This window comes from Manis pentadactyla, chromosome 14, assembly GCF_030020395.1.
Source record: "Manis pentadactyla isolate mManPen7 chromosome 14, mManPen7.hap1, whole genome shotgun sequence".
NCBI lineage: Eukaryota > Metazoa > Chordata > Mammalia > Pholidota > Manidae > Manis > Manis pentadactyla.
The window spans coordinates 70512839-70539599 of NC_080032.1; the positions used below are offsets into that span (position 1 = coordinate 70512839).

Genomic DNA, 26761 nt, shown 5'->3' on the forward strand with positions numbered 1-26761 from the left:
TTAAGTCAAAGATCTTTATTTCCAGTTTCTTTTTAGATGAAGCTCTTACAGAATCACAGGTAGAAGATCATACACAAATCACATTTTTTCCATTAGTTACAAAAAGACAGATTCAGATTTTTAAAAATCAGACTTTAGTGACCTAGATAGCTGGGAACATGTTGCTGGTGTTTTCTAGTCTACCACAGAATTTTCCAAGTCACTTGGAAGGGTGCTCCTACCTCGGGTGTATTATTTCACACATGAGAAGAAGAACTTCAATATACGAATACGCATCATTTCAGATGATTGGCAGTAACTAGCCTGAAGGAAAGTCGGTGAAACTGGAGCTGTAGTTAGAAGCATTGTCCCCCCACCCGACCCCCCAAGTAAGTGGACATAGAAGCACACCTCCAGCAAGTTCTGGCTCACGGAATCTCTCATGTCTTCACCAGCCAGACCTCATTTCGACGTCCGTAGGGCTTCATGGGAGGGTCATACCCAGTGCAGTAGTAGATGTCACTCCGGTAGGTGGCTGAGCCCTCCAGGACGGTGCGCAGCTGGGCTGCGTGAGCAATGTAGTCAGCCTCCTTGGCATAGCCACCAAACTGCCTGAAGGGGCAAGAGCAAGTGGCTGGTTAAGAAAGGACATGCTCTCCAAGATGGGGGTGGTGTCGGGGGAGAACTTTGAAAAAAGAAGTCACTCACTACTCTGAAAGACAAGCATGCTCTATGGTAAGACTGCAGACCGCCACCTTCTAGATGGGTGGATTGAACCTCTCTGAGCTTTAGATACTTGCTTGTAAAATTGGGATATATTTTCTTTTTCCTCATGCTATGAGCATTAAATACAATAATGGATGTGAAAAACTCTAATGCAGAGTTTGAAACCTAGTCATGTACTAAACGTGAGCTTCCCTTTACTTCCTGAAGTTTCCTGAAGACACGGCAGGTCACCCTTCTTTTTAGCACCCTCTCCTGCCCCAGCTGCTCCTCCGCCTCTGCCTCCAGCTGGGGAAGGAGGAGGGAACAGGTGAGTTCGGGTGGAGGTGCAGCCAGTGTTTCTCCCACAGCACAGAGTTCCTGCGAGTGAGTGCATTGCAGCAGTGACAAGAAGCAGTTTTGTTAAAAAAACAGAGCTCCAGGGGCACGGACAGAGGATTCTTGGGAGGGCTCCTAGATAAGGTTTAAGCATTCCCCAAATAAAGAAACCACTTCAAATGCATCCTTTCTCCTGCTCAAATCATGACAGCATTCTTTTTCTAGTAAGTAAAGAGACTTTTCCCAAACTGTGCTTTTCTCAGGATAGCAGAAGATGGGGACAGGAAAGTAAGGAAGCTTGTTTTTTCAAGATTATTATTCTCTCCTTACATCATCTGCCTATGCTCCAAATTTCATCCTGTGGCCTACCCTAAATATACCACTCTAAATCTGGGTTGCACCAAAATCTTTGTTAGAGTCAAATACATCCCCATTTCTAATGAGCTTTATGACTCAAAAGTCTGAATCTGCACCAGACCAAGATTAGGCCAAATGCATTATTTTTGGTGGGGTTCTCTGACTCATGCTTTGCTCTTTTATAAGGGGTTAGTCATGCTTGGCAAGCGCTCAGCATGTTGATTACAGGGTTATTGATGTAAAAACACCCGGGATTCCATCTTTAAGAGATTGGTTTTTCTACTGTCTAGACGGCAGCTCGTGAGCATGGGCAGAGCTGAGGCTAACTTGGAATAAGAGAGGTTCTTTAATAATGTCGAAAAAGATTATAAGGCTGATGAAGAGAGTCGAGCTCTAGCTTCACCGAGGCTCATATGAGAGGAAGTGGGATTAGTAGAGGATAAATGTAAGGAGAGATTTGTTCCAGTAATAAAAGCCTGCCAGACATGGGAATTCTTTTCAAAGGATGTCTATAGGCTGAGAACCATCAGTCTGAAACAAATCAGATGCTGGACGTGGGAGGTGTTGGGTGCTCTCAGCAGTGACACTACGTTCCTCTCTGTGAAAACGGACACGGTTGGCTCTTTAAGCTACTGGTTTTTGGAAACATCCAAAGGAGGGTGCCTCAGATATCTTCATTCACCGGTTGGAGCAAAATGGCTACCTGTGTGCTCAAATCTTACCTCTGCTGCTTTCTAGCTCACGGTCTGGGGCAAATGCTTTAATTTCTCTCACTTTGGGTCCCTCATCTGTTAGCAAGGGATGACAGCATCCCTCTGGGAAGGCGGCTGTAAAGATTAAAGGAGGAAAGACTCTGGAAGCTGCTCAGCCCAGTGCCTGGGGAAGCTCGCAGCAGACAGTGATTATCGCTACTTTGTGGTTTGCTCAGAAGGGCCATCTGGTGAGGGTGGCCTTTTTCTTTCTGTTTCGCAGTATGTATCGCCTCCCAACTTACTCTGCACTTATTCATTATGCTCACTGCCTACGGTCTGAGGTCCTGGGAGAACACACCCCATGAGGGCACAGATCTCTGTCACTTTCTGTCCACTGGGGTATCTGAGCACTGAACACAGAACTGACACAGATTAGCTCCCCCAGACTAGGCTGAGTGAACAGTTTTGAGATAAGTAGGTGAAGTCACTGTCTTCGGGCTGGTAGACTGAAGATGACAGCACGTAATAAGTCTGTTTGCCTCCATATTCACTCACTCAGATAATGAAACTGGGAGCACATCCTAAGGGCACAGCGGTGGGAATTCAAATAGGAAAGAAGACTGACTGCAGCCACACTGGGCAGGGACTTGAACACCATGCTAAGGCCCAGGATCCAGTGCAAAGGCAGACTTACCAAGGGACTTACAGTAAGGGACAGACATGCCCGGATGGTATTTTAGAGGCTCCCTCTGGTGGCGCAGGAAGGAGTCCCTGGAGGCCAGGAAGCACCAGGTGGGAGCTGGAGGCCTGGACAAAGGTGAATTTGACAGGTGACAGCATGTGGACGGGAGGTCGGGGAAACGGGGTGTGGAGGAATCTCCAGCATTTCTAGTTAAGTCTCGTGATGGAAACTGATGCCACTGACCAGCCCAGGGACTCTGGGCTTCACAGTCACTTTGGGAAGGACGGGTGGGCAAGGTGAATAGCTTGTTTGGGGGCATATTGATACGAAGGTGCCTCTGAGACTACATTCAGGCGACAGTGACTGTGTACCTAAGTGTGTGCTGGGCACTGTGAACACCTCCTTAGACTTGGGCAAGAACTGGAGTCAGAGATACTGATTCGGGAAAGAGACAGGTGTAGGGACTGGTATCCGGGGTCGCCAGCGAGCAGACACGGGCCATAATCATGGGGAGGAAGGAGATGAGGCCAAGATGGTGAGCACATGAGGGTCAGGAGGCTGCTCTGAGGCTTCCGAGTCCCCAGGTGGTGGGTGGAGGGTGAGAACTTGGCACACGCCACCGGGAAGGAGTCATCTGAGAAAGCCCAGGAGACCCGGCAGAGGGCGACACAGAGAATGCCATCATTCAGGGGTCCTGGAATCCATTACTGGAAGAAAAACTCAACTTTTTGTATTTATTCCCAGGCTGACTCAGATGCTGGTAATGAGGATGAAAATTTCCCAACTGCTTCATCACGGAAGCATTCTGCTAGAAAACCAGCCAAGCTGGGTGGGCTATGGAACCGAGACAGGTGTTCTCACTGCCAATCTAACCAACCCACCCTCATCACAGAGCTGCAGAAACAAGCCAGAAACCCAACCCTACGTGGCACACAGCCCTGCTACACGAGGGAGGTGCCACTTCAGCTGCCTAGCTGGCTTGGGTCATGGGCAAGTCACCTAATCCTCCTTGCCTCAGTTTCCAAGCTGTATACAGAGGCTAACACAGTACCCCAGTCTCCAAATTCACAGGCATATGTGAGTGTGACTTAAGTAATGCTTGCAATGTGCTTGGAGATCCTCACAGGAAATAAACACGAAGGCCATACATTAGTTCTGTAAGCCTGCTTACAAGTCTTTGTCTTTATCTTCAAAACAGCTCTCCTCAAGGGCACTATATTTTATCTCCCCCAACTGAGCTTTGGTATTTGAAGGAAGAATTTGGTTACCATGGGAACTGAGGAAGGACACACATGCCCTGGATTCTAGAAGCACGAAAGTGGGGAGATGACGCAGGCACCGGTGAGATAGGCTAACAGATGGGAGGCTTTGGTCCAAGGAGGCAAAAAATCGTGTGTTATCTTTCAGGGAGTGTCTGGTGCTGACATTCTGGGAGAAAGAGAGAGAAATGGAATGACTTTGAACCTAACCATCCAACTTGGCCTAAAATGTTAACAGTCAACAAGTCAACACAAATGTGTGGAGAGTCCTCTGTGCATGGAGCTCTGTGCTTGGCAAAAGGAGTCTAGGACTCATTGCTGATAATTTCATGTCAACAGGAAAGAAGCTTAACACCATAAAGCATTTCATTCAATTAGGCTGGACCGTGGTTATTGAGTTGAGCATTGCTGGCCACAAAACACAAGCTAGACACCACAGAGCTGTAAGGATGATATGAGGTCTTCCTACCCTCCTGAGGTTGGACTGCAGTGGTCCAGACAGAAGCACTCGTAAAGATGACATGGGGCAGACAGAGCACGAGAATGGAGGGAGAAGGTGCCAACAGAATGCTCGGGCACTGGGAATAGGGAATGATTGGTCCTGACTCACGGCACAAAGGGAAGGCGTTATGGAGCATGTGATGGCAAACAATTATTTACTGAGCATTTCTTTTTGATGCTGGTGATGGAACAGCATGACAAAAAATTCCTGTCCTCACAGCACCTACAATAACAGACTGGGGAGGGTTGTGTGAGAGCAGCTGTGGAAGTGGATGCCGTGTGTGTGTTTGGGGCACCCCGGGAGGCGAGGGCGGGGTGCTCCAGGATGGACATGTGGAGCGGAGCTACATCGGGCAGCCAGTAAATCCCAGCACAAGGGAGTTTTATAGGCTTCGCTGCCTGGTCACACATTTGGAGGCCCAACCCAGAGTTTACCCATCCTGCGTCTCGTTTTATTACTAGTCTGGGCTCTGGAGCCAATCCTAGTGTGTGTCTAGGTCAGAGGCAGGCCCAGGCCCACACCAGAGCTGAGCAGCAGGGGGCAGTGGGGCGCTGGGTCGCGGGCTTCAGGGCCGGTGGCAATGAAAGGACAACTTGGAAGAGGCAGAGGGGGATGAACAGCAACAATCAGGAGGCGTGGCGGTGGTTCAGGCAGGACGTGATGAAGGGTGGATGAAGGGGAAGCCATAAGGGGGTGACTACGGCCCGGCCCAGGAGTGACACAGGAGGTGAAGGGGCAGGATGCCATCTGAGTGGTACAGGTAGGAGGACAGAGGGGACCGCATGTAAGACAACTCAGGGGGTCAGGGCTGCAGTTCCACTTCGGGCGTGTCGACGTGGGAGACTTTGGTTTATGTGGACCTGCCTCCCAGGCAGCTGGGAACAGGAGGTGGTGCTTGGAAGTAATAGCTCATGAGCCATGTTGACTGGGGTCCACCCCCCCATAAATGGTGACTGAAGCCCCTACTAAGTGTCAGTTTGTAAAAGACTTGTGGGACACCTGGCCTGTTGTGGGGGGAGACGAATGGTGATTAATTAGGTTTTAGATGGAGAACATTATCTTTGGCAGGGCTTAGAGGTGAGGTGGTATAAACACCAGAGGCTCTCAGTGAACACTGGTCCAATGGAGTCAACTTCCCACTTGGTACAAACATTACGTAGGATGATTGTCACACGTCTGCCCAGATGGTGCTTGAATTCCTCCAGGGCAAGGACTTCATCACCTTGTTATCTGTCCATTTTACTGTCAGACACTTAGGCGAGAAAGTTTTTATTTTTGAGTAGAAATATGCTTCCCATAGTACCATTTCAAACTTTCTATTTTGAGTAGCAATATAATTTCAATCCACAGACACTTCTTTATCTCTGGAACAACAGAAATACCTTGACACATTGGTTTCTCTGCCTTTTTCCCGAGTAGAATGTTTCTCCCACTTCAAAGAACAGAGACTTTACTTGCTCCCTGCTGTATTTTCAGTGCCTAAACCAATTCCTGGCACAGAGTAAGTGAATAATGAACCTGTGATTTTTGGATGAATGAATAAATGCTAAGTGGCTCCCCTTAGTCTGATGAATGATAAGACACTCAAGGGAGCTGGACAGAGTTCAGGATGGAGAATTACCCACAGAAGAGGGAAAGTTGGAGCTATGGAAGGGGACCATGATCTTTAGGGAGGAAAGCGAAGAACAGCAGTGCAGGGAAACATGATCCAAGGTTTCATTCATTCATTTATTCATGAGCTTTTCATTGAGCACTTATTAGAGAAGAGCCAAAGGCCCTGCCCTCAGGAATACTCTGGTGAGGGAGAGGACAACAACTAAGTGAACAAATAGGTGTATTATGCATGAGATGATGAGTATTATGAAGAAAATAAAGCAGGGTAAGGGGGTAGAAAAGGACAGGGTGCTTAGGTGCTTATTTTTGATAGAAAGGTCAGGTGACGCCCCTTGAAACTGAAGTGAGAGGACCTGGGTGTTGAGCAGGCCCAGGAGGCAAAGCGGTGTCATGTCACCCTTGGCCCAAATCCCGTGATTACAGATGGGTGTTAGAATGATCTGGGACCCGCCAGCATTTGCCTGTAGATCGCCTAAGTGGTCATACGGGAACACCCTAGAGGCTTAGCAGTTGGACCCTTTCTTCCACACTTCTCTGCAGGCTGGAATTCCCAAGCTACCAGTGGCCTCAGTCAAGGCCTGATCGTGTAGAGAAGCAGCACTGCCAGTCTCTGTGCCTCGGAGCTGACAAAAGGCTGCCATGTGCACAACTTCACTGCACCCTCCCAACAACAAGTTGCAAGTTCTATTTTATAGATTAGAAAACTCAAGCTCAGAAAGCCCAAAGTTATAAAATTCATAATTACTTGAGTTGAGGCTTAAAATCAAGTGGTAGCTTGAATTTTTTGCTGTTAATTCTAGTAAAACTAGAGGGAGGGAGAGGGAGATGAAATCAAGAAGAAGAGACTGAGCCCACATTTGCTGAGTGTCCACCTAACGTCTAGCATTGCGCAGGCATTTACAGATACCATAGTTTATCCTCACAACTCTGTAAGGCAGGAAATCTCACCCCCATCTTACAGATGAGGAAACTGAGACACAGGGAGGCTCAGTAACATGCCAAAGGTCCTCAGCCTGACAATGAACTCCTTGTTTCCACATCTTTCCTTTACATGGAGACATTTCATCAAAGCCATGAAAGTTTCCTTAAAACCATCAAGCCTTCTGCTGTTGGTCTCTGCTGAACCCAGTGTTGACCTGCACTGAAGGGGCCAACCTCTGACCCAAGTGGCCTTATAGGTCATAGCGGATGGACAGTGGTCTGGAACATGGCCACTTGTCTCATTGTGAGGATATTTCTATTGCATCTTGTGAATATTGAAAAGATTCTGACAGTGTTATTTTTTCACAGCCTATATTCATTTAAAAAGCACTTGTGAGGCACACTGCTAATAAATAGCCCTTTGGGGACATACCTTCACGAGGTCATAAAAAGAGAAGACGGAACTAAAGATGCAAGAATTAATTTTGTCATCTAATGACTCAGTGTGTATTTGAAATAGAACTTTTCCTTCCACTCCCTCGTTAGCGTTGCCTTCCACAGAAAGGGACTTCTACATGTACATTTGACTGTGCAGTGACACCAAGTGGCTAGTTGAGGAATGACCGCATGCTAATTGTGGGTCACACAGGTTCACTGCGCCAGGGTAGATGCCTTATTTGTCACTTTCATCTGTCTGGGTGTCAGGGAATTAAAAGGAAACTTTCGTGGACTTGGCTTTAATAGTACCTTTTAAAGAGGTACTCTTTCCCATAAGAGACCAGGGTTTTCTTGAGAAATGGCTGATTTCACCTCTGGAGCAAGAAATGTCAAGATGTGCTTGAAACATAGTTATTATATCAGAGAGTAAGGAAGCTACCATAGACTGCTAGAGGTATGTCACAAAGACGAATAAACCAACTTGGACAGGCTACCACTGGCCGAAGATGGGATAACTGGAGCATCGACAGGAATAATGCACACAAAAACGAAATCACATGCATTACATTTAAATTCCTGTTTATATTGACACTCAAAAAACTACCTCACCTTTGGAGGAAGTTAAGGAATGAAGAGAGGGCATCAAGCTAAACAGAGGGTATCCTGTTTTTCCTCTATAACTCTATGTCAGGGGAATGACATAGCAGAGGAAGGAAAGTTTCTTTTTATTGAAGTATCCCAGTTAATAAATGAAGAAAGAAAAAATAGAGAACATTATGATTTTACAATCTCTACTAAAACCAGGCATTGAGGTAATGGTGACCTGTGGTTACGAATATCACGCAGAGGCAGGCAAATGTTATGAGCCCCTGATAGAGGTACACAACACTGCCTATGAAATATCCTTACCTAAAACTCAACTTTGAATCTGATCACACCTCTAGTTCCAATGACTAACTTACAGGCAATACAGGGGGCGGACGAACATGTCAAAATGCCACAGAAAGGCAATCAGCAAAATTCAGACTGTGGGAAACCTTAGGACAAAAAATCCATAAATGGCAAGGAAAAATGAAAGGTGTGGTGGTGACGAAAGCTACAGATTGACGAAAGCTTTAAAGATGTAGCAATCAATAATCTGGATTTTATTGGACCCAGAATCAGACTATGAAAACAAATCATGAGATTATGGGAGAAATCTGAACACTTGATATTTTGTATTACAACATCAATGAATTGCAATTTAAAATTTAGGAGTAGTAAGATATAATGATTGTAATTTTAAAAGGTCTCCAGTAGTCACACTGAAATATTTATGGATGAAATATCATGTCTGGGATTTGCCTAAAAATAATGCAGGGTAGGGGCTGGGTGAAAGTTTGAGCGCACAAATGACACAAAGTCGGCTTTGAGTTAATTATCATTGAAGATACACAATGGATACATAGGGCTGTGTTATCTTATTCTCTACTTTTATAAGTTTTAAAATTTCCATACTAAAAGACAAAAGAAATGTTTGTGCAAACTCATTATCCTGGGTCTGGTAAAGCAAATGATTCAACACCAGCCCTGTCTGCTTGAAGTCTCATGTGAACTGATTTGATCATGTCACCCACATTCCTGACAAAATGAGAAGGGAAAGAATACTTATGGAAACCTACTACAGGTTATAAACATTAAATAATTTGTAAATGGTACTTTAGTAAACACAAGAAGATGTTGTTTAACAATAATCTTATGAGGTAGGTTATATTATTAAAACTTAAGAGATGAGGACACTAAGTCTTAGAGAGGCTGAGTAATTTCCCCACCATCATCCTGGCATTCAAACTAAAATATATGTGGTCATTGTATTACACCAGGCTGCCTCCCCAAGAGGGGGCAGGAACAGGTGCAACAGCTGAGACACCCAGGGTGCAAATTTAAGGAAGCACTTGCTCTCGGTGCCATTCCTGCACCTGGGCAACCATGAGAGCCAGTGCCTCCTTAAATTTTGCACCAGAGGGGCCTTGCTTCCCCACCATAGTCCCTGCCTGGGGAAAAGATGCTCTTTAATTAGAGTGCGCCTTTCTATGCAGCCTCTGCACGGAAGGCTGGAAAGCCTGCATGAGGACAGAAGCAAGAGCTGCTGTTCTCCAGAGGACAGTCCACACCCTGTCCTCTGGGGGACTCTATGTCACCTGCCTGAGGACTTCCCAGAGCAGCCAGGCTCACAGCATTAGTGTTAGCTTCAGAGAAAGCTACATCCTCAGGCACAGAGTTGGAGAAGGGCAGGCAAATAACTAAGCTGGGAGGCCCTGGCAGTGGACAAAAACCATCTGGTGCAAGATTACCTGGATGTTTATTTTTCATGAGCTTGTTTTAGTGCAGAACCAAATCCCCACCTATGGTTGCTACTGGTGAAGCTCCTGTTCTCACTTGTACATGGTTCAGTGCCTGTCACACAAGATTTTAACAAACAGGGAGTCACTGATTACCTAGAAGAGTTGGTTTCTGGGGGGAGGCTGGGGACCAATGAATAGATACATGCCGCCTTTTATACTTGTTATTCTCTATAGTCAAGGGAGCATGACCTGGTAGGAGGGCCTGGAAACAAGACTAGAATGATCACAGAATGCATGTATGCTCTGTCTGAAGGACCACAGACCATGGACAACTAACAGGGTGGCAGTCCAGCTCTGGCAAATGCTCCCTGCCCTTCTGGCATTCAAGGGGAATGTGGGTTAAGAGGTATCACCAGCCCTTTATGCATCCCATGTATTCATGACTCCAAAGTATAGCTTGAATTAGAGATTCTCTGAGTCTCCCAGAACCCTGCTGTGGCTGATGTAGGTGTTCTGCTTAAGCTGAGAGGGCACTCTTTCTATCCAAGCCAGCTCTGCTACTGGCAAAGGCATTTATTTACATACAGTGCAAATGTTTATGCGCAATAGGCTGAAGAAACTGAAGTGAGAAATAGTCAGGACCAAGTATTTCTTAATTAATCAACAATATAAATATAGAAAGAGAAATTAAGAAAACAATCCCACTTAAAATACATCAAAAGGAATAAAATACCTAGGGATAAATTTAACCAAGAAGGTGAAAGATCTGTATACTGAAAACTTATAGTGTCCTACAGACACTGATGAAAGAAATTGAAAAGATAACTAGTATATGGAAAGATATTCCATTCTCATGGACTGGAAGAATTAATATTATTAAAATGTCCATACTACCCACTTACTGATTCAATGTAACCTCTATGAAAATTCCAAGGGAGTTTTTCACAGAAAAAAAAAACAATCTTAAAATCTGTATGGAACCACAAAAGACACTGAATAGCCAAAGAAATCTTGAGAAGAAAGAGCAAAACTGAAGGACACATGTCCTGATTTTCAAACTATATTGCAAAGCTACAGTAAACAAAATAGTATGATCTTGGCATAAAACCAAATACATAGATCAATGGAACAGAATAGAGAACCCAGAAATAAACCCATGCACATACGGTCAACTAATTTACAACAAAGGAGCCAGGAATTAACAATGGGGAAATAGCTGTTTCAATAAATGGTTTTGGGAAAACTGGACAGCACATGCAAAAGATTGAAACTGGACCCTTATCTTATACCACACACAAAAGTCCCCTCAAAATGGGTTAACGTGTTGAACACAGGACCTGGAACCATAAAATGCCCAGATGAGAACAGGCACTAAGCACCTCAACATTGTTCTTGGCAAAGATTTTTCATATTTGACACCCAAAACAAAGGCAACAAAAGCAAAAATAAAAAAGTGGGACAACATCAAACTAAAAAGCTTCTTCACAGCAAAGGAAACCATCAACAAAATGAAAAGGCAAACTACCAAACGGGATAAAATATTTGTAAATCACATATCTAATAAAGGGTTAATATTCAAAATATAGAGAACTGATACAGCTCAACAGGTAAAGAGCCAAACAATCTGATTTAAAAATGGGCAGAGGATCTGAATAGACATTTTCCCAAAGGAGACATACACATGGCCAACAGGTACATAAAAACATGCTCAACTTCACCAAAATGCAAATCAAAGCCATAATGAAATATTACCTCATACCTATTAGAATGGCTATTATCAAAAAGTCAAGAAATAACAAATGTTAGTGAGGTTATTGAGAAAAGGGAACCCTTCTAAACTGTTGGTGGGAATGTAAATTGGTACAGCCACATGGAAAACAATATGGAAGTTCCTCAAAAAATTAAAAATTAAATTACCATATGATCCAGTAATCCCACTTCTGGGTATGTATCCAAAGGAAATGAAATCACTATCTTGAAAAGATACCTGTACCACACCATGTTCATTGCAGCATTATTTACAATGGTCAAGACAGGGAAACAACCTAAGTGTTCACTGATGTAAGAATGAATAAAGAAAATGTGATATATACCTATACACATACAGGATGGAATGCTATTCAGCCATAGAAAAGAAGGAAACCTTGCCATTTGTGATAACACAGATGGACCTTGAGGGCTTTATGCTAAGTGTAATAAGTCAGAGAAAGGCAAATAGTGTATGATCTCACTGACGTGTAGAATTAAAAAAAAAACCAAACTCATAGATACAGAGAACAGAGTGGTGGTCATCAGAGGGGGATGGGTGGTGGGGGTCGGGGTGGGAGAAATGGGTGAAGGTGGTCAAAGGTACAAACTTCCAGCTATAAGACAAATCAGTTCTGGGCATATAATGTAAAGCAAGGTGACTACAGTTAACAAAATTATCCTGTATATTTGAAAGTAACCAAGACGGTAGATCTCGAAGTTCTCATCTCAAGAAAAAATACTGTAACTGTGTCAGGTGATGGATGTTAACTCGACTTATTGTGGTAATCATTTCATAATATATACATATATCAAAGCTTTATGTTGTACACCTTAAAGTAATACAATGTTGTATGTCAATTATATCTCAATAAAACTGGAAAAAATAGAAATTTACTGCAAAAGCTCACTGAAGATGATAAGCAGTAGTTATGGAAATCAAATGCTGCCCTTGGATGCCGAAAGAATCATCTGCTTACGTGGAATATACGGTGACGCTCTCCCTCTCCTCGATCTTAATGCTGTCGTCACTGGGAACTGGTGGGTTGCTCTGAAACTGGTTTGGAATCCGGAACCATACTTTTAATTTCTTCTGTAGGGAACCATCTTCATTGGGGAACACGGCAAAGGAAATAGGAACGGTCATCCCCATTCCAATTCCTGAAAATACAATAAAAACCCATTGAGTCAGGTAGGTATTAGAGAACTTGCTCAGTCCTGTGGAAGATCAGCTAGTCTCAATTTTCTTTCCAAGATAATATTTGCTGTTCTTAAAATCAATAAACATTTCAGGCATTAAAAATATAGAGTTGAATCCACACATAACACTTCTTCTTTATACATATTGGAGTTAGGAGGGTACTGATTCAACTCTTTTGGAAAAATTTATCTGGTAGTATATATCAAGACTGTAAATATATCAGTACCTAATTATTTCCTATCTAGATATCAATTTCAATGAAAATCCAAAAATACAGAAAAGCTATGGGTAATAGGATAGTCATTGCAGCAGAATTTACAACTATGGAAAACTAGAGCCATATAAATGTTCAAAATAGGACTATGTCTAAGTAAATTATAGGCACATGATACAATATAATGTATCTATTAATAGTTATGCTTAAGAAGACTAGTTAGCAACAGTGGAGAATAGTTTCAAAATAACAGAAGCAGGATATACAATTGTACAAACACTGTGATTATATTTTAAAAGCCTATTAAAAAGCCCTAAAGAAATATATTCAAAAGGCAATGGTTGTATTAAAAAAGATGGATTAAGGGTGCTGTTTTGTAATTTTTAAGATTACTTCAATGAGCTTTATAATTTTTATACATATTTTCTTCTAAATAATGTTATAACAGTGCTGAGAAGGAAAAGATTTCTTCTTGACCTCCTACTGGTCAGCTTACTGCCTAAAGCCTGATTACTTTGGTCCTTGTAAATGTTGCCAAGGTTAATACCAGTTTCTAACTTTATAAATTATCAGCTTGGGAAATATGCTAAAAATGAAATATGACCCCTCTTTTTTCACTCTGCTTCCTGACCCATTTTGGGTTTGCAGTGATTCCAAAGTACAGCCAAATTAGAGAGCTTAAGATTTACATTCATAGTTAAATATGGTTTACATGCTAATAGGTACACTGAACCTTAGGCCTATCATTTTAAAAATAGGAAGGCATTCTGCAGAAACGGCCAAGTCTTTTAAGAGTGGGACAGCCTAAGAATTCTCAGACCCTTCATTTGCCAGAACGGAGCTGGGGGCCTGCCATACTCATCACTCACTGAGCCTCAGTACCCGCAGGACCTGAGCTAGCAGAGGGCTGGCTCGGGAGATTTCCAGTCTGGGCGTGGAGGTCTCAGGTCAGAGGCTGGCCTTACTCTCAGCTTGGCTTACTGTGGGGTGGGCACACTTCACCCAGTCACCCATCCAAAGACACGACGAATACTGTAGGGTCAAAAAAAAGAGCAGAGCATATCTCCACTCCTGGGAGAGAAGCAGGAAGTCGGTGATACTCAGCAGGGAGGCCACAAAGTGAGGGGTAGGCTGGATGACGCCGACGTGATCTCCCCAGAGCTCCCTTGCTCATGGGGCACAGGGAGCTCAAATGCCACTGAACAGGTAGTGGCAGGAGCCGTGGGGTGGGTGTGGGCCCATGCCAGGCTCCCTGAGACCAGGACACACCCTTCAGGGACCCTCACCCTTCTCGTTGGTGCCTCCCACATACTTCATGACTTTAGGCATCGCTTCCCGTAGGGCCTCATCCACAGGTTTATCTGTCACTTCCACTGTGGCGAACCGTCCACCTTCACAGGCCCTTTCCTCGTAGGAGACTTCTTCCTAGAGACAGAGAGCACACAGTGCTTGAGAGAGAGGAAGTGGCCACCCGTGATGACTCTGGAGGCAGTACAGATGGTCCCTGACTTAGGATGGTTCGACTTGCGATTTTTTGACTTTACAATGGTGCAAAAGCAATATGCATTCAGTAGAAACTGTACTTCTTATTTTGAATTTGGAATTTTTTTCCCAGGCTAGAGATATATGGTATGATCATCTCTCGTGATGCTGTGTAGGGCGGAGAGCACAGCTCCCAACTAGTCACATGGTTGTGAGGGTCAACAACTGCTATACTTACAACCATCCTGTATCCAGAAAACCATTCTGTTTTTGATGTTTGGCACAGTATTCAATAAGTTACATGAGAGATTCATACTTTGTTATAAAAGAGACTTTGTGTTAGATGATTCTGCCCCACTGTAGGCTAATGTAAGAGTTCTGGGGATGTTTAAGGTAGACCAAGCTAAGCTCTGATGGTCAGTAGGTTAGGTATATGAAATGCATTTTTGACATGATATTTTCAATTTACGATGGGTTTACTGTGGAAGATCAGCTAGTCCCAATTTTCTTTCCAAGATAATATTTGCTGTTCTTAAACTTAATAAACATTTCAGGCATTAAAAATATACAGTCAGACCCACACAAAACACCTCTTATTTATACGTATTGGAGTTAGGCGTGTACTGATTCAACTCTTTTGGAAAAATTGTAAGTCAAGGAAGACCTGTAATAGTCCAGTTACAAAAGGCACACTACTAAGAACTTTCAATAGTGCGTCTGGGTATGGTGACAGGACAGAGGAGACAGGGCTGAGTATGAAGGGCCATGAGAAATAGATTCTGGGATTTTGCACAAATGTAGAGACAGCAGAAAAAAACTGAACATAATCAATATCCTCAGAGAGATAAAAGAAGATACTACAGCCAAAACCATCCCAATATCCCCAGAGTGCTATAAAAATGGATGTTCAGAGATCAGAGCTCTTAGACATACAAAATGTAATAGAAATGAAAAATTCAGTAGAAAGGTTGGAAGAAACAGTTGAAGGCAATCTTCCAGAAAGTCAAGTACAAAGGCAAAGAAGTAGAAAATAGAAGAAAAAATAAAATCAGAGCAGTAAGCCAGGAGATCCAACATCTGAATATCAGGAGTTCCAGCAAAAGAGAGGAAGAAAAAATCAGAAAAGAGGAAACAGAGAAATAGAAGAGCAATGCCACAAAACCCTAAGGCCCTAAGACTAGCCTCATTCTAGGCACAGGACTGCAATTCGAGAATCACAGTAGTTCTGTTTGCCCTACTCCCAAGTGCCATTCCTTTTCCCTGCAATCTCATGTACCCCCTCACTGCCCTGGATACTCAGCAACACTGTCCCCTCCCCACAATCCCCTCCTCTCAGCAGCGACCCCATCCTCCTGGTAACTTTCTGTGCTGTCTCTGTCCTAAGGTCATCAGCCTTTCCTACAGGCACCATGCAGCTCTCCTTCACCAACCCCTTGCCACTTGATAACATTTGATAACTTATATTGTTGTCGGGCAGCTGCATCTGGGGAGGTCTCTCCCTGCACTAGGTGAAACCTCAACCTGGACGGGGGACAGTTCTTGATTCTGGATGAGAAAGAATTCTTGAATGGGTGGGATGAGTGTAGGTAAGGAAGGAATTCATTAAAGTGGGAGTGTCAGGGAATGGCAGCTGCCTTGCAGGCAGCAGAGAGCAAGGAACAGCAGAGGGAGGACAGGGAAGCTTACTGAACTTCCGCTAGGCATAGGGCAAATCCCTTGCCAACTGATCAAGCCAGGGTCACCTGGCATCCAGCATCTGCTTGAATCTGCAGGGCATAGGAACTAAGCCCCACCACCCCAGGATTTCGGGGAGCTGTAGAGCACTGGATGAAGTGAGATTATGTTCTGAGAACTTTCCAAAGGCAGAGAAATGAGATTTTTGGGCAGGCTACTAAAGAGCGTGATCACACAGCTGCAGGCCTGTCCAGGTCACCCAGGTGATGGGAACTTGCAAGCCCACATCAGAGATCTTAGCAGCCCTTCCCTACTTGTCTGAAGTAGGAGACAGAGTGAAGACTTGTGCTTAAGTCTGGAGAACAGAACGAAATAGCAAAGTAACAAAGATGCTTACTACTGGAAGAGTGCAGAGACAAAATGCAGTAAGTTGAGCAGTGAGAAGGCCTTATTTAAGGCAAAAAGTACACACTCAAAGAAAGGGGAGTAGTGGCAGCCTCAGAGGGGAGGCACCCTTAAGGGCTTAGGATTCTGTCTTTCAGGCTTTCAAGAATGGGGCAAAGGGTGGGTGTGGGGCTGGGCATAGGCTTGACATGTGGTCTCATGATGTCTCTCTCTAGTGAGTGACTTTATGTCACCATCCACAGTCAGTCTTCTAGATAATTCTGTAAGATAAACTTAACCTAAGGAATTTATTGATCCTGTTCTTCTCCAGGATAGTGGTCACCCTCAAAGCACTGGGAACCTATCAGGTAGGACTGCTTGCCCTGCCTTAAGATAGGTTGTTGGCTGATTAACAAAGAATATGTTAGGAATCTTACCTCCTAACTCCCTCATTTTAAAAATGGAATCTTAGCCTTAAGATGGAATCCCTCCTGTTCTTCCTACACTGTTTATATCTTGGCATTTTTCATCACAGGCAGGACAAGTTAATCATGATGTTTGTCCCATGTCCCTGCTCTACCTCAATATGAGAGAATTTTGTATTCCTGAACATACCATAAGGCAGTGCTTTCCAGACTAAAAAAAAAAATCATAATCCATAACAAGAAATACATTTTACATCATGCCCTATAGGCAACATACACGATTGAAACAAAGTTTCATAAAATAATACTTTACTCTTACCTGCGGGATGCACTCTGATATTACCTGCCTTTTCTTTCTGTCCTGTTTACTTTTATTCTGCTGTACTTGGGTGAATTTTATTCTGTTCCACTAAAAGAAGAGAAACTTGTTCTCTATTGATTTTACTATCAGGTAATGGAACACCACTGTAGTTTGAAAAATCTGCTATAAAGCCTTGTGGACAGGAATCATACCACAGAGCTTTATGTGTTAGATGGTCAGTAGATATTTATTGATTAAGGAGCTGCCTCTCTTACTAATAATTATGAAAAATAGACACATGATAGGGGACTTGGCTATTCCCAGCTAGACCTTCTTAGGACACCCCAGACTGAAGTTCTCAACTCCCAACTCCCAGTGCATCCCTGGTGGAGGGTGTGTCTCTGGGGCTGAGTGGCCTGTGTTGCCTGAAAAAGTGCATTTAATATTACAATTTTTTTTTAGAATGAAAAAACACCTATCATTTTTATAATGCAAAATTAAAGAGTAGCGAGAAAGCAGCCCATGGGATCTGAAAGCAAATGCTGAATGTCAGTTCCATAAACTTCCCCTTATAAGGGGCAGAGGAAATTGCACCAGACCAAGAATCAAGAGGCTTCAAATTGGCCTTGACTTTGGGTCACTGTGCCCACTAATTCTGAGGACTGCTGTGAGGCCCTCCCTTTGGTGAGCCCCACACCGCTAAAGAACCTTCAGGAACAAAACTGTGTTACGCAAACTTGGGGTGTTTTGTTCTTTCCAGCTCTGTGTGTCACAGTGGAGACTATACTCACCCTTCACTTGAGGTCCCACTGAGTCTTGCCACTTAGAATAATGTTTTACATTCTAGAAATGTTGCTGTGAATCACATAATTTCAGCCTGAAGGAGGTTTTCAAGTTCACCAAATCAAACTCACTTTACCAAAAAGGAGATGAAGAACCAGAGAGATGGAATTGCCTGAGAACACACAGCTGCTGAATGGTGAAACTGGAACCAGAATTCAAATCCCCAAATTCCAGTCTAATGTTTATTATAGGGAAGTATGCTGCTATGGGGAAGGGACGGAGCATTTTTAAACCTCTATCTCTAGCTATTGAGCTAGTTATTTGGGATAGACTTTTGTACGCCCCTGTCGAATGCAGAACAGGGGCATCAAAAGTCATTTAAGGCAGCTCTTTCTCTTACAAAGAGAGAAACCAAAGACAAGCTCTCACTGGAGAAAGAGCTGGCTGTCTTTCTTTGTTCTTTCTCTCCTTGTTTTATTCTTTCCACCAAGAAAATACACAGTGTGAACACTGTGCCAAGTGCTACAATACAGAGATGAAAGACATGGTCTCTGACATCAGGAGAGATATGGTCTATTAGAAGTAGCCAGGAAAATGGGTTATAATCTGATGATATGTTTCAGAGGAGAGGAGGGTCAGGGCAGGGTGGGAACACAGAGGACTACTTACATTAATTTGGGGGCCTGGGGGTGCATGTGTTGGTTGTTTACTTAGGTTAATTTGGGGGGGCATGGGTATGTCTATACTTGTTTGGGTAGGTGAAGCTGACTTTGCTTATAGATCATCCAGCTGGACATTCCATCAATGATGCATTGATTCATTGAATAAACATTTACTGAAACCCTCTGCCAGGTGCTACAGATTTGGAGATTGATATGCGGGCAGTCTAGCTGGGTGTGAGAAGAATTACATAATTAGCATACGATGTGTTAAATGCTCTGATAGTTCAGGGAGGGCGATTCCATTTAGTGGGTAAATGAGAAGAGCCGAAGAACAGCATGGTGGTGATGAAGAATTCGAGTGGTGACTGGAGCAAACACTGTCAAGCAGGGCATGGCAAGAGAGGCGGCCAGGGATTCTGGCAGGGGCCAGATCTCCAAAGACCTTGGAGGCTGCCACAGGGAGCTGGATTGTGTGACCAATGACGGTTATCTGACAGCAAGTCAGTTTCATGTTCAACTAATTAGTTCAACTAATTTTTGTGATCTAAATACAGGATTTTGCAAGTGTCTCTGAGTCTTGAGTGGCAGGGGTCCCGAAGCAGAAAAGGGTTCTGGGGAATGGTATAGGTGATCTGTGCTCTCAGCCTGTTCCCCAGGCAGAAAGTCCACAGCAAGGAAGAAAAAGGCTGCCAAAAAAGGAACTCAGAGAGCCGAGTCTTCCATAATTCTACCATCCTTTGAGGCTTAATCAACTCTACCTCCTCTTCCTGAGTGATCCCCCCTTCTTATGAACTCCAAAGGGAGATAATTCTAGAGCTGGAAGGGCCTTACATATGTCAGTCCACCCCACTCCTGTTATAGAAAAGCAATGTGACCATTGTACAGTTGGACACCTGGGTCTAGAGCTTGGCAGGAGACTGGCATAGGGGTGTCAACTTGGACGTCATCAGCCTAAGGGGTAACTAAAACCGTGCATGAGGTTTGATTGCTTAGTAACATATAGAGGGCGCTCTATATAAATCTAATCATGCTAATTAATCTCCTGCCTAAAAGCCTTTGCTCACCAAGTTCTTAATCTATCCCAGATGGTCCAGCACCACCTAGCTTCTACCTACCTTGCAGCCACACCCAGAGCACCTCCTCACTGACCTTCTGCTATGTCCTTCAATGCCAAGGTCATTTCTGCCTCAGCACTTCTGTACCTGACTCTTCCTCTGCCTGGAACAGTCTTTTCCTGTCTCTGCTTGATGGACCCCTACTGATCCCATAGGTCCCAACCTAAGCATCATTTCCTTCAGAGGGGATCTAATTTAAAACACGTTCCCCATGACATTTTTTATAGGCCCTTGTACTTTCAAAACACAGTAATTATTATAATTATAATCGAATAATACTATGTGTAACCTCTAGCTGCAAAACATAAGCCCCATGGGGTCAGGGACTGTGTTATATATAGTTTACCACAGTACCTCTTAGTATCTAGTACCACGTCTTACATATGGTAAGCATTCTGTAAGTAGTTGTGGGAAAGAAGACCTCAGAGTGAAACCTTCCTTTACTCTGATGACAAGGATATAATAGCCACAGGGGGGTGGAGAGGTGAGAATCCAGTCTAATTATATGTACCTGGAGAAAAGCTGGCTTCTACAGTAGGTACTGCCTGTTTTCACAGTATCTATGCCCACAACCCCTCCTATGAGCCACTGAATCACTGAAAATTTAGGTTTGAGAGATGGGTATCGTAAGACCACTCAAGTTCTACAGGGAGCTGAATTTAAACAGAGTTCAATTTCTGCAGAAAATAAAGCACCTAAGTTAACAGAGTTTACACCTTCAGAACATAATAGCCCTCCTCCGTCCCATATCCAGCTAGCTCATGCTTCCAATCAGTTACTAGATGAGGATTTTGGCCCAACATCAATTTTCAACCAGCAGTGAGAGCCCTGGTCAGGTTCAAGTCTCAGAGATCTTGCAAGAATGCCTGTTGCTATGGGATTTGCAAGGTCCTCTTCAAGGCCAGTTTTTTTCCTTGCCATCTGATGTGTGGGTTGATTTTAGAAGCCAGCAATTTTTATAAGAAAGTATCACTAATAATAAAAATAATAACCAACTGAGCACTTTCTATATATGTCAGGTACTATTTTAAACATTTTACATGGATTCAATCCCTCCAACAGCCCTGTGAAGAAGTTAGTGTTTTTATCTTCATTTTCAGATGAAACTGGAACACAAGAGGATCAGTAACATGTGAAGTTACAGTGGGAAAGTGGTGGAGCCAGGATTCAAACTCAGGCAGTTAGGTCCTGACCAATGTGCACAGGCTAAAAACAACTCCCAGAGAGATGTCAGTTGTTAATGTCTGTCCTGCTCTGAGTATCTACAAGGCCCACCCAATCCAACACAGAGAGCTGTGTGTCTTCCTCCCTCCCTGGGCAATGCAGAAGGCACCTGATAAGGTCTGCAGCAGCCTGGACCTACCTACTAGGTGCCTGGAATCAGTCCTGAGCATCTGGTGAGCCTGAATACAAGCTATGCAGGATTCACTATGTACCATCCATTTGCTCATGGAAGCGGAAATGGTTTCTGACCTAGACTCTTTTCAGGATAAGAGAATTTCAGGGAGAGGTTCACTTCATCATAATAACACCCTGAATTTGTATAGTTAAAAAAAAGGTTTACAAGTATCTTTGAATACTTAAGTAATTGTCACATAGGCACTGTCATTCTCTTCTTATAAGTGAGTTATTTCAGGGATCAGAGAGGTTGGGAGGTTAAATAGCTTACCCCAAATTACCTGTAAACTAAGGGGAAGCTAACATTTACCATGTCCACCAAGTGCAAGGAATTTTGTTGAACAATTTACAGAAGATAATCTTGCATAACTTTAAAACAGTAAGATATGAATTATTGTTTTCTTTCATGATTAGCTTCAGAGAGGTTAAGTTGCCTGAGACTTCAACAGCTAGTAAAAATGGAGTGGAAATGAGTTGTGACATAATGACACTACTATATTCGTAGTGTATTGGTACACAAAGCATTTCCATGTTTTTAAAAATTTAATATTTATAGTAACTCTGCCAGTAGATGAGAAAGATATTTTTATACCCATTCAATAGCTGCAGAAACTGAGGTCCATTCAGGTTAAATGAGTTGCTTCAGCCTGGTAAAATATCCCATTAGGGCCCCATATTCCCAACAAATGCTGAGGGAAGACGTTTATCAGAGAGCTGCATTTATCCCTGGGGGCAACCTGTGGCAGGTGACACCATCAAAAAGGGTCTAACAGGAAAAAGAAACTACTAGAGAAAAACCATTTTGAACAAAGGCACTTTGAGTCGAGGTATTGATTTCATAGATAATAAAAAAGCTGAGATGCCCAAAGGGGACAATGAGGCAACTCATGGTTAGTACATGCCCTCGGAGAGGTCCAGGGAGGATTATCTGTTACCTGAGCTCAATACCTGGTAGCAGCTGGGACAATGGTGCCCTGTCTGGCAGGAGCTGGAGCCACGGAAAAGCTCCCGGTGCCAGACACCTGAAAGGACCAAGAAGGAGAGCGAGAAATACCCTGGTTTCTCCTTTCCTCCCATTCTCTTATTTGTCACTAGTACCTCCCGCTACAGGAACCTCCTGGGAAACAGATAACAGGATGAGGCCCCCTCCACACTGAGACACAGGCAGCAGAGCAGAGAATGGGGGTGGGAGGGATCTGAGTGCAGACAGGCAGCAGGCCAGCCCGGACCCTCAGCCTGCATTTGCAAGGCAGTTAACCCAGAAAGGCCAGCGAGCTGGATTCCACTACAGAAAGTCCTCCGGGAGCTGTTGGTAATACACAGATTCTTTGAGTGCTGAGGCCAGCAAGGACCCCGGACATCATCAGGCCAAGTCCACAGACTGGCCTTGCGCACATGCACCATCTGGCCACAGATGGACCCTTTGGCCTGCAGTGTTTGCAAACATATGCAGTCAGTTAAAACCGACAGTTGCCCTACTCAAAACCACGTCCTCACCCCTAATACTCCTTGTCCCCTCCTCCCCTTCTCCTTCTTCTTAGCCACAGCACCGACCACCTCTGATGTATGATTTATTTCACTTATTTATTTGTTCATACACATTTCGTGAGCCACTAAAATGTAAGCTCCGTGAGGACAGGAATTTTTGGTCAGTTTGTCCACTGTTTTACCCCCATTGCCTGTCAGAGGGACAGGCACTTCAGAAAAGTTATTTGTTGAATACACTAATTTTAAATTGGGAGATTTCACATGAAGAATCTGGATTTCTGGGTGTCCTTAAAAATTTGGCAACCCTGGTTGACCTCACTTCCTGTTAACTGCCTGGAGCTGCCCTTTGCAGACAGGGGCCTGAGTTCTTTCTCTCCAGTTTGCCTGAGGCCCCACCTTGCCTCAAAGTCTCAAACAGCCAGCTTCACGCATTTCCATGACCTGCCTGGGTGCTTGCCCGAAATGGAAGTTGCCCTCCTGGGTCAGCGCCAACCCGCTCATTCTGTAAGAGCTGAGGGAACTCAGTCACACGCCGCCGGCTACAGCTGCCCGAGGGTCAGGAATACAGTCTAGTTGAGGACTTGTGTGTGACAATCACAGTACTAGGTACACAGTCCTTTAACAAACGAGGCACGGAGCCAGGGGCTGGGCACATGGCCATGAAGTGCACCAAAGCCACGTCTGCAAGATTATAATCTGCGGGCATATGCCCGGTTTTCAGGGGCAGTTTGATTTGCCTGCTTAGCGCTGATGTGAGTTTGGGGCAACAGCAGCCACGCCCACTTCACTTATCATGTATTCTAGGCACCCAACTCCGGGCGTTCCACTGGTCGGCCAGCCATTTTGTGGCTCCGGGCCTTTGCACCTGCTCTTCTTTTTTCTGTGCGCTTCTGCATGTTCCTGAGGCCCAGCTGAAGACACTTCCTTTAAGAAGGCCCCACCCTCCGCCGCTGGCAGAAGGGATCGCTCCCTCCCCAGTGCTCTGGCCTTGCATCGTTGCATGTTTATCTCCTTAGAGCACAGATCTTATTCTTTTGTACTCAGTTCTCGAGTAGCTGGGAAGGTTTTTTTTAAGTGAACAAGCACTTTTCTCAGTTTTTCTGCAACCAAGGTTTTCCTGGTAAACACATGTTCAGAATGGTGGGAATGTTTAAATGAATGAATGCATTCAACAGGCGCAGGCCGTCTCGCCAGGCCGGGACTCTCCCCTCCAATCAACCTCTCCCCTGTCTCCCTTCCTCCCGGCAAAGAAAGCCCTTTGCGCGGCTGCACCCGACCTCCTACTTCCGCCCTCCCAACCGAAGTGTGGCAGTGGAGGGCGGTGCTCACGGCAGAAACCATTCCGGGGCACACTCCTGTCCCTCCTGACCTCCGAACCCGCTCCGGCCCGTCAGGGTGCGGGGTGGGGGCGCAGCCCACTTCAGGTCCTCGGCAGCCCGGCGGGCCTACCTTGTCCCCTTTGCTCAGGACCTGCCAAGGCCACGTCTCTACGCTCCCAAACAGCGCGTTCTTGATCATGCCCAACATGCTGCGGCCGTGGCGCTCGGGACGCACCGGCGTTCGCGGGCTGAGGCGCGGGGCGGGCGAGCGGGAGGGCGCCTAAGGCTCCGCCCGGGACCAGCGCTGCAGGCGGGCCGGGGCGGGCGGGACGCGCGAGGCTGCGCGGGGAAGAGGAGCAGTGGCAGCGCTCCGCCTCCCCCGGGCAGCCCGCCAGGGTGCCTAGTGAGGAGCGGCTCTGCCCCGGCTGCCCGCCCCTCCTTTACTGAGGCTGAGTATTCGCGGGGGGCCTGGAGACAGATTCCCCCTATAGGATTTAGGCAGGGTGGTGGAGCTTCCTACACCTCCGCCGCCCCCTCTATCCTGTCCACTGCCGCGTCCTCTCTCAGGTACCCGGGCTGCAAACCTGCGAGCCTCCGATTCCTCTCCGGCCTGCACCTCACACAGCTCCGAACCCGGCAGGTAGGAGTAGCACAGGTTCCCAGTCCTGTAGCCCCTGCATCCAGGAACACTGGCTGCTGCCTCTCCACCGTCGGAAACCCTAGCTTGTCTCCCGCCTCCTCGCAGCACCTCTCATCTGGACGATTGAAAAAGCACCTTGACTTTCATTCCTCCTCTCAGGTTTAACGACGGATTCCACGTTAATTTCCCAAAACACAGCTTTGCTCATTCAATCCTTCTATTAAAAACCTTCTAACCAATTTTACTACCATTTATTGAGTGCCTATTCCCTCTGACAAGTATTTTACAAGCATCACTGCTCCTTATACCATTAAACAAAAATATAGCCATTTTACAAAGGAGAAACACAAAGCTCAAAATAATGAAGTTACTTTCCTAAGGTCAAAAACCAGCGTGGTGAGGCTTGGCTAGCATTTGAATCTGTGACTGTCCTGTCAATATCTGTAAAGCTTTCATTGCACCCTGTCACTCTAGCCTCTCACAGACCTGCCTTTTCCCTGCATGCCCTCTATTTGTTCCTGCCCCTATGCCGCACTGATTCCCCACCAGGGCCTCTTCCCTCTAACACACCTCTTGGAATTTGGCTTTTCTGAATGTGCAGCTTTCACTGTGTCTCCGGTAACACTGTGTGGCCCTTCTGTCTGAATTCATGTACTGTTTTGTTTTTTCAAATGTTTTCCTCTGTGAAGATTTTTTTAATGCACATTTAACCCACTGGTTACATTGTCCTCTGAACATCTAACCCAATTGTTGGCCTCCTTTGTTCAGGCTGCTCTGAGCCAACCCTGAGGGACCTCCTCCTGTGCCTGCATCTTGAAAAAGGGAACATTGAACCTGAACCAGACAGTGGGAATCAGTAATAGTGATACTCATGACCTCTAGTTTTGTGACAACAGATACTAACTTTATTAACTATGTATAAAAAAGATTTTTGGCAATAAATATGTGTTGATTGCTATAAAATAAAGGGCACTTAGTTATATGTTCTTAACTCTAAGATGTCACTGGTTATAAGAGGCATGGTTATTTTCTGTTGCCACCAAGAAAGAAAAAAAAAGTTACTAAGTAAACTATGTTTACTATTCAGTTGATTTGAAAACTTGTGGAGATATTAAAATGTGAAATAGCATGCAGCATACAATTTGTAAGAGATTGTAAGCTGCTTTGTAAGAGTCCCTGTTGTTCCTGCTCACAGCCATTTCTCCTTTATTACAAACGAATCTCTTAAAGTACAAAGATCTCTGTTTCTCCAGGTTTTCTCTCACTCCACACACCCAGAGGCTGCTCAATAATTGTCAAATGATTAACAAAACTATTCTTGATACTAGATCTAACCACCTATTTTAGTTAATAAACCAGGTATAGTGAAATAGGCCTATTACTCAGCATGTTCAAGTGACAAAAGCATTTGGGAATCAGAATACATGGGGTCGAACATCTTCATTCCCATAGGCTCTGTCCTACCAGAATGCTTAGTGTCTCTTTTGCAAATTTCCTAACCTCTGCAGGCCTCTGCTCCTACACCTGCAACTTTGGGGTATTAACGTTACCTTCTCTTGCCATTGGGAGGGTTAAAATTGCTCAGGCACTTAAAAACACAGCGGACGCCGTTAAGAGCTCGGCTATCTCCACTCTCACGGTCAAGTTTTTGCTACCAAGAGTTGAACCCATTTGCTTTAAAAGCATTGCATTGATGCATCCTTTTAAAGTACAGATTATTAGGTGTTTCCTTTATCTGAAGACTTTGATATGCTGTGAGATACTTCCTTTTGCAATTTATTAGGTATTATGATTGAATAATGATGAATGTGTATGTTCTATAGACTAAAGATATTGTATGTATTATTTATGCAATGGTTTTAGGAATAAAATGTGATGAAGCAGAACTTCGTAGGAGAGGGGTAATAACTTGCACTCATTGAGGGTTGGATAGGGGCCATTACATATCAGAAACACTCTAATTTGGTTTATCTCATTTAACCTTGATGGTAGCCTTGGAGGAAGGTGCTATGATTTCCCTGATGTTGCAGACCAGGACACTGGGGCATAGACAGAGCAGGTAATCTACCTGAGAGCTAGTGACGTGAGGGTAGGGTTCAAAGACAGGTACTGTAGGGCCA

General features: G+C 44.6%; 1 protein-coding gene across 2 annotated transcripts; it reads right to left on the minus strand.

The window, feature by feature from the left end:
* HEBP1 (heme binding protein 1) lies at positions 1-24329 on the minus strand. 2 transcript variants are annotated; one of them, XM_036909404.2, is made up of 4 exons: positions 24132-24321; positions 14257-14395; positions 12536-12716; positions 1-591 (listed from the first exon to the last, which is right to left on the minus strand). In XM_036909404.2, exons 1-4 carry the CDS (start codon positions 24207-24209, stop codon positions 420-422), a joined length of 570 nt encoding a protein of 189 aa, XP_036765299.2. In that variant the 5' UTR covers positions 24210-24321; the 3' UTR covers positions 1-419. The 2 variants fall into 2 exon arrangements, with proteins under 2 accessions (XP_036765299.2, XP_036765306.2); XM_036909411.2 differs by lacking the exon at positions 1-591 and adding an exon at positions 8045-9105 and having other exon boundaries at positions 24132-24329.
* Between the last annotated feature and the right edge of the window lie 2432 nt (positions 24330-26761).

Coding starts and splice junctions, on each gene's coding strand:
- HEBP1 (XM_036909404.2), bottom strand. CDS start 24,209: ATGTTGGGCATGATCAAGAACGCGCTGTTTGGGAGCGTAGAGACGTGG. Junction 14,396..24,131: donor TCCTGAGCAAAGGGGACAAG/GTAGGCCCGCCG, acceptor CTCTGTCTCTAG/GAAGAAGTCTCCTACGAGGA. Junction 12,717..14,256: donor GGGAGGCACCAACGAGAAGG/GTGAGGGTCCCT, acceptor TTGTATTTTCAG/GAATTGGAATGGGGATGACC.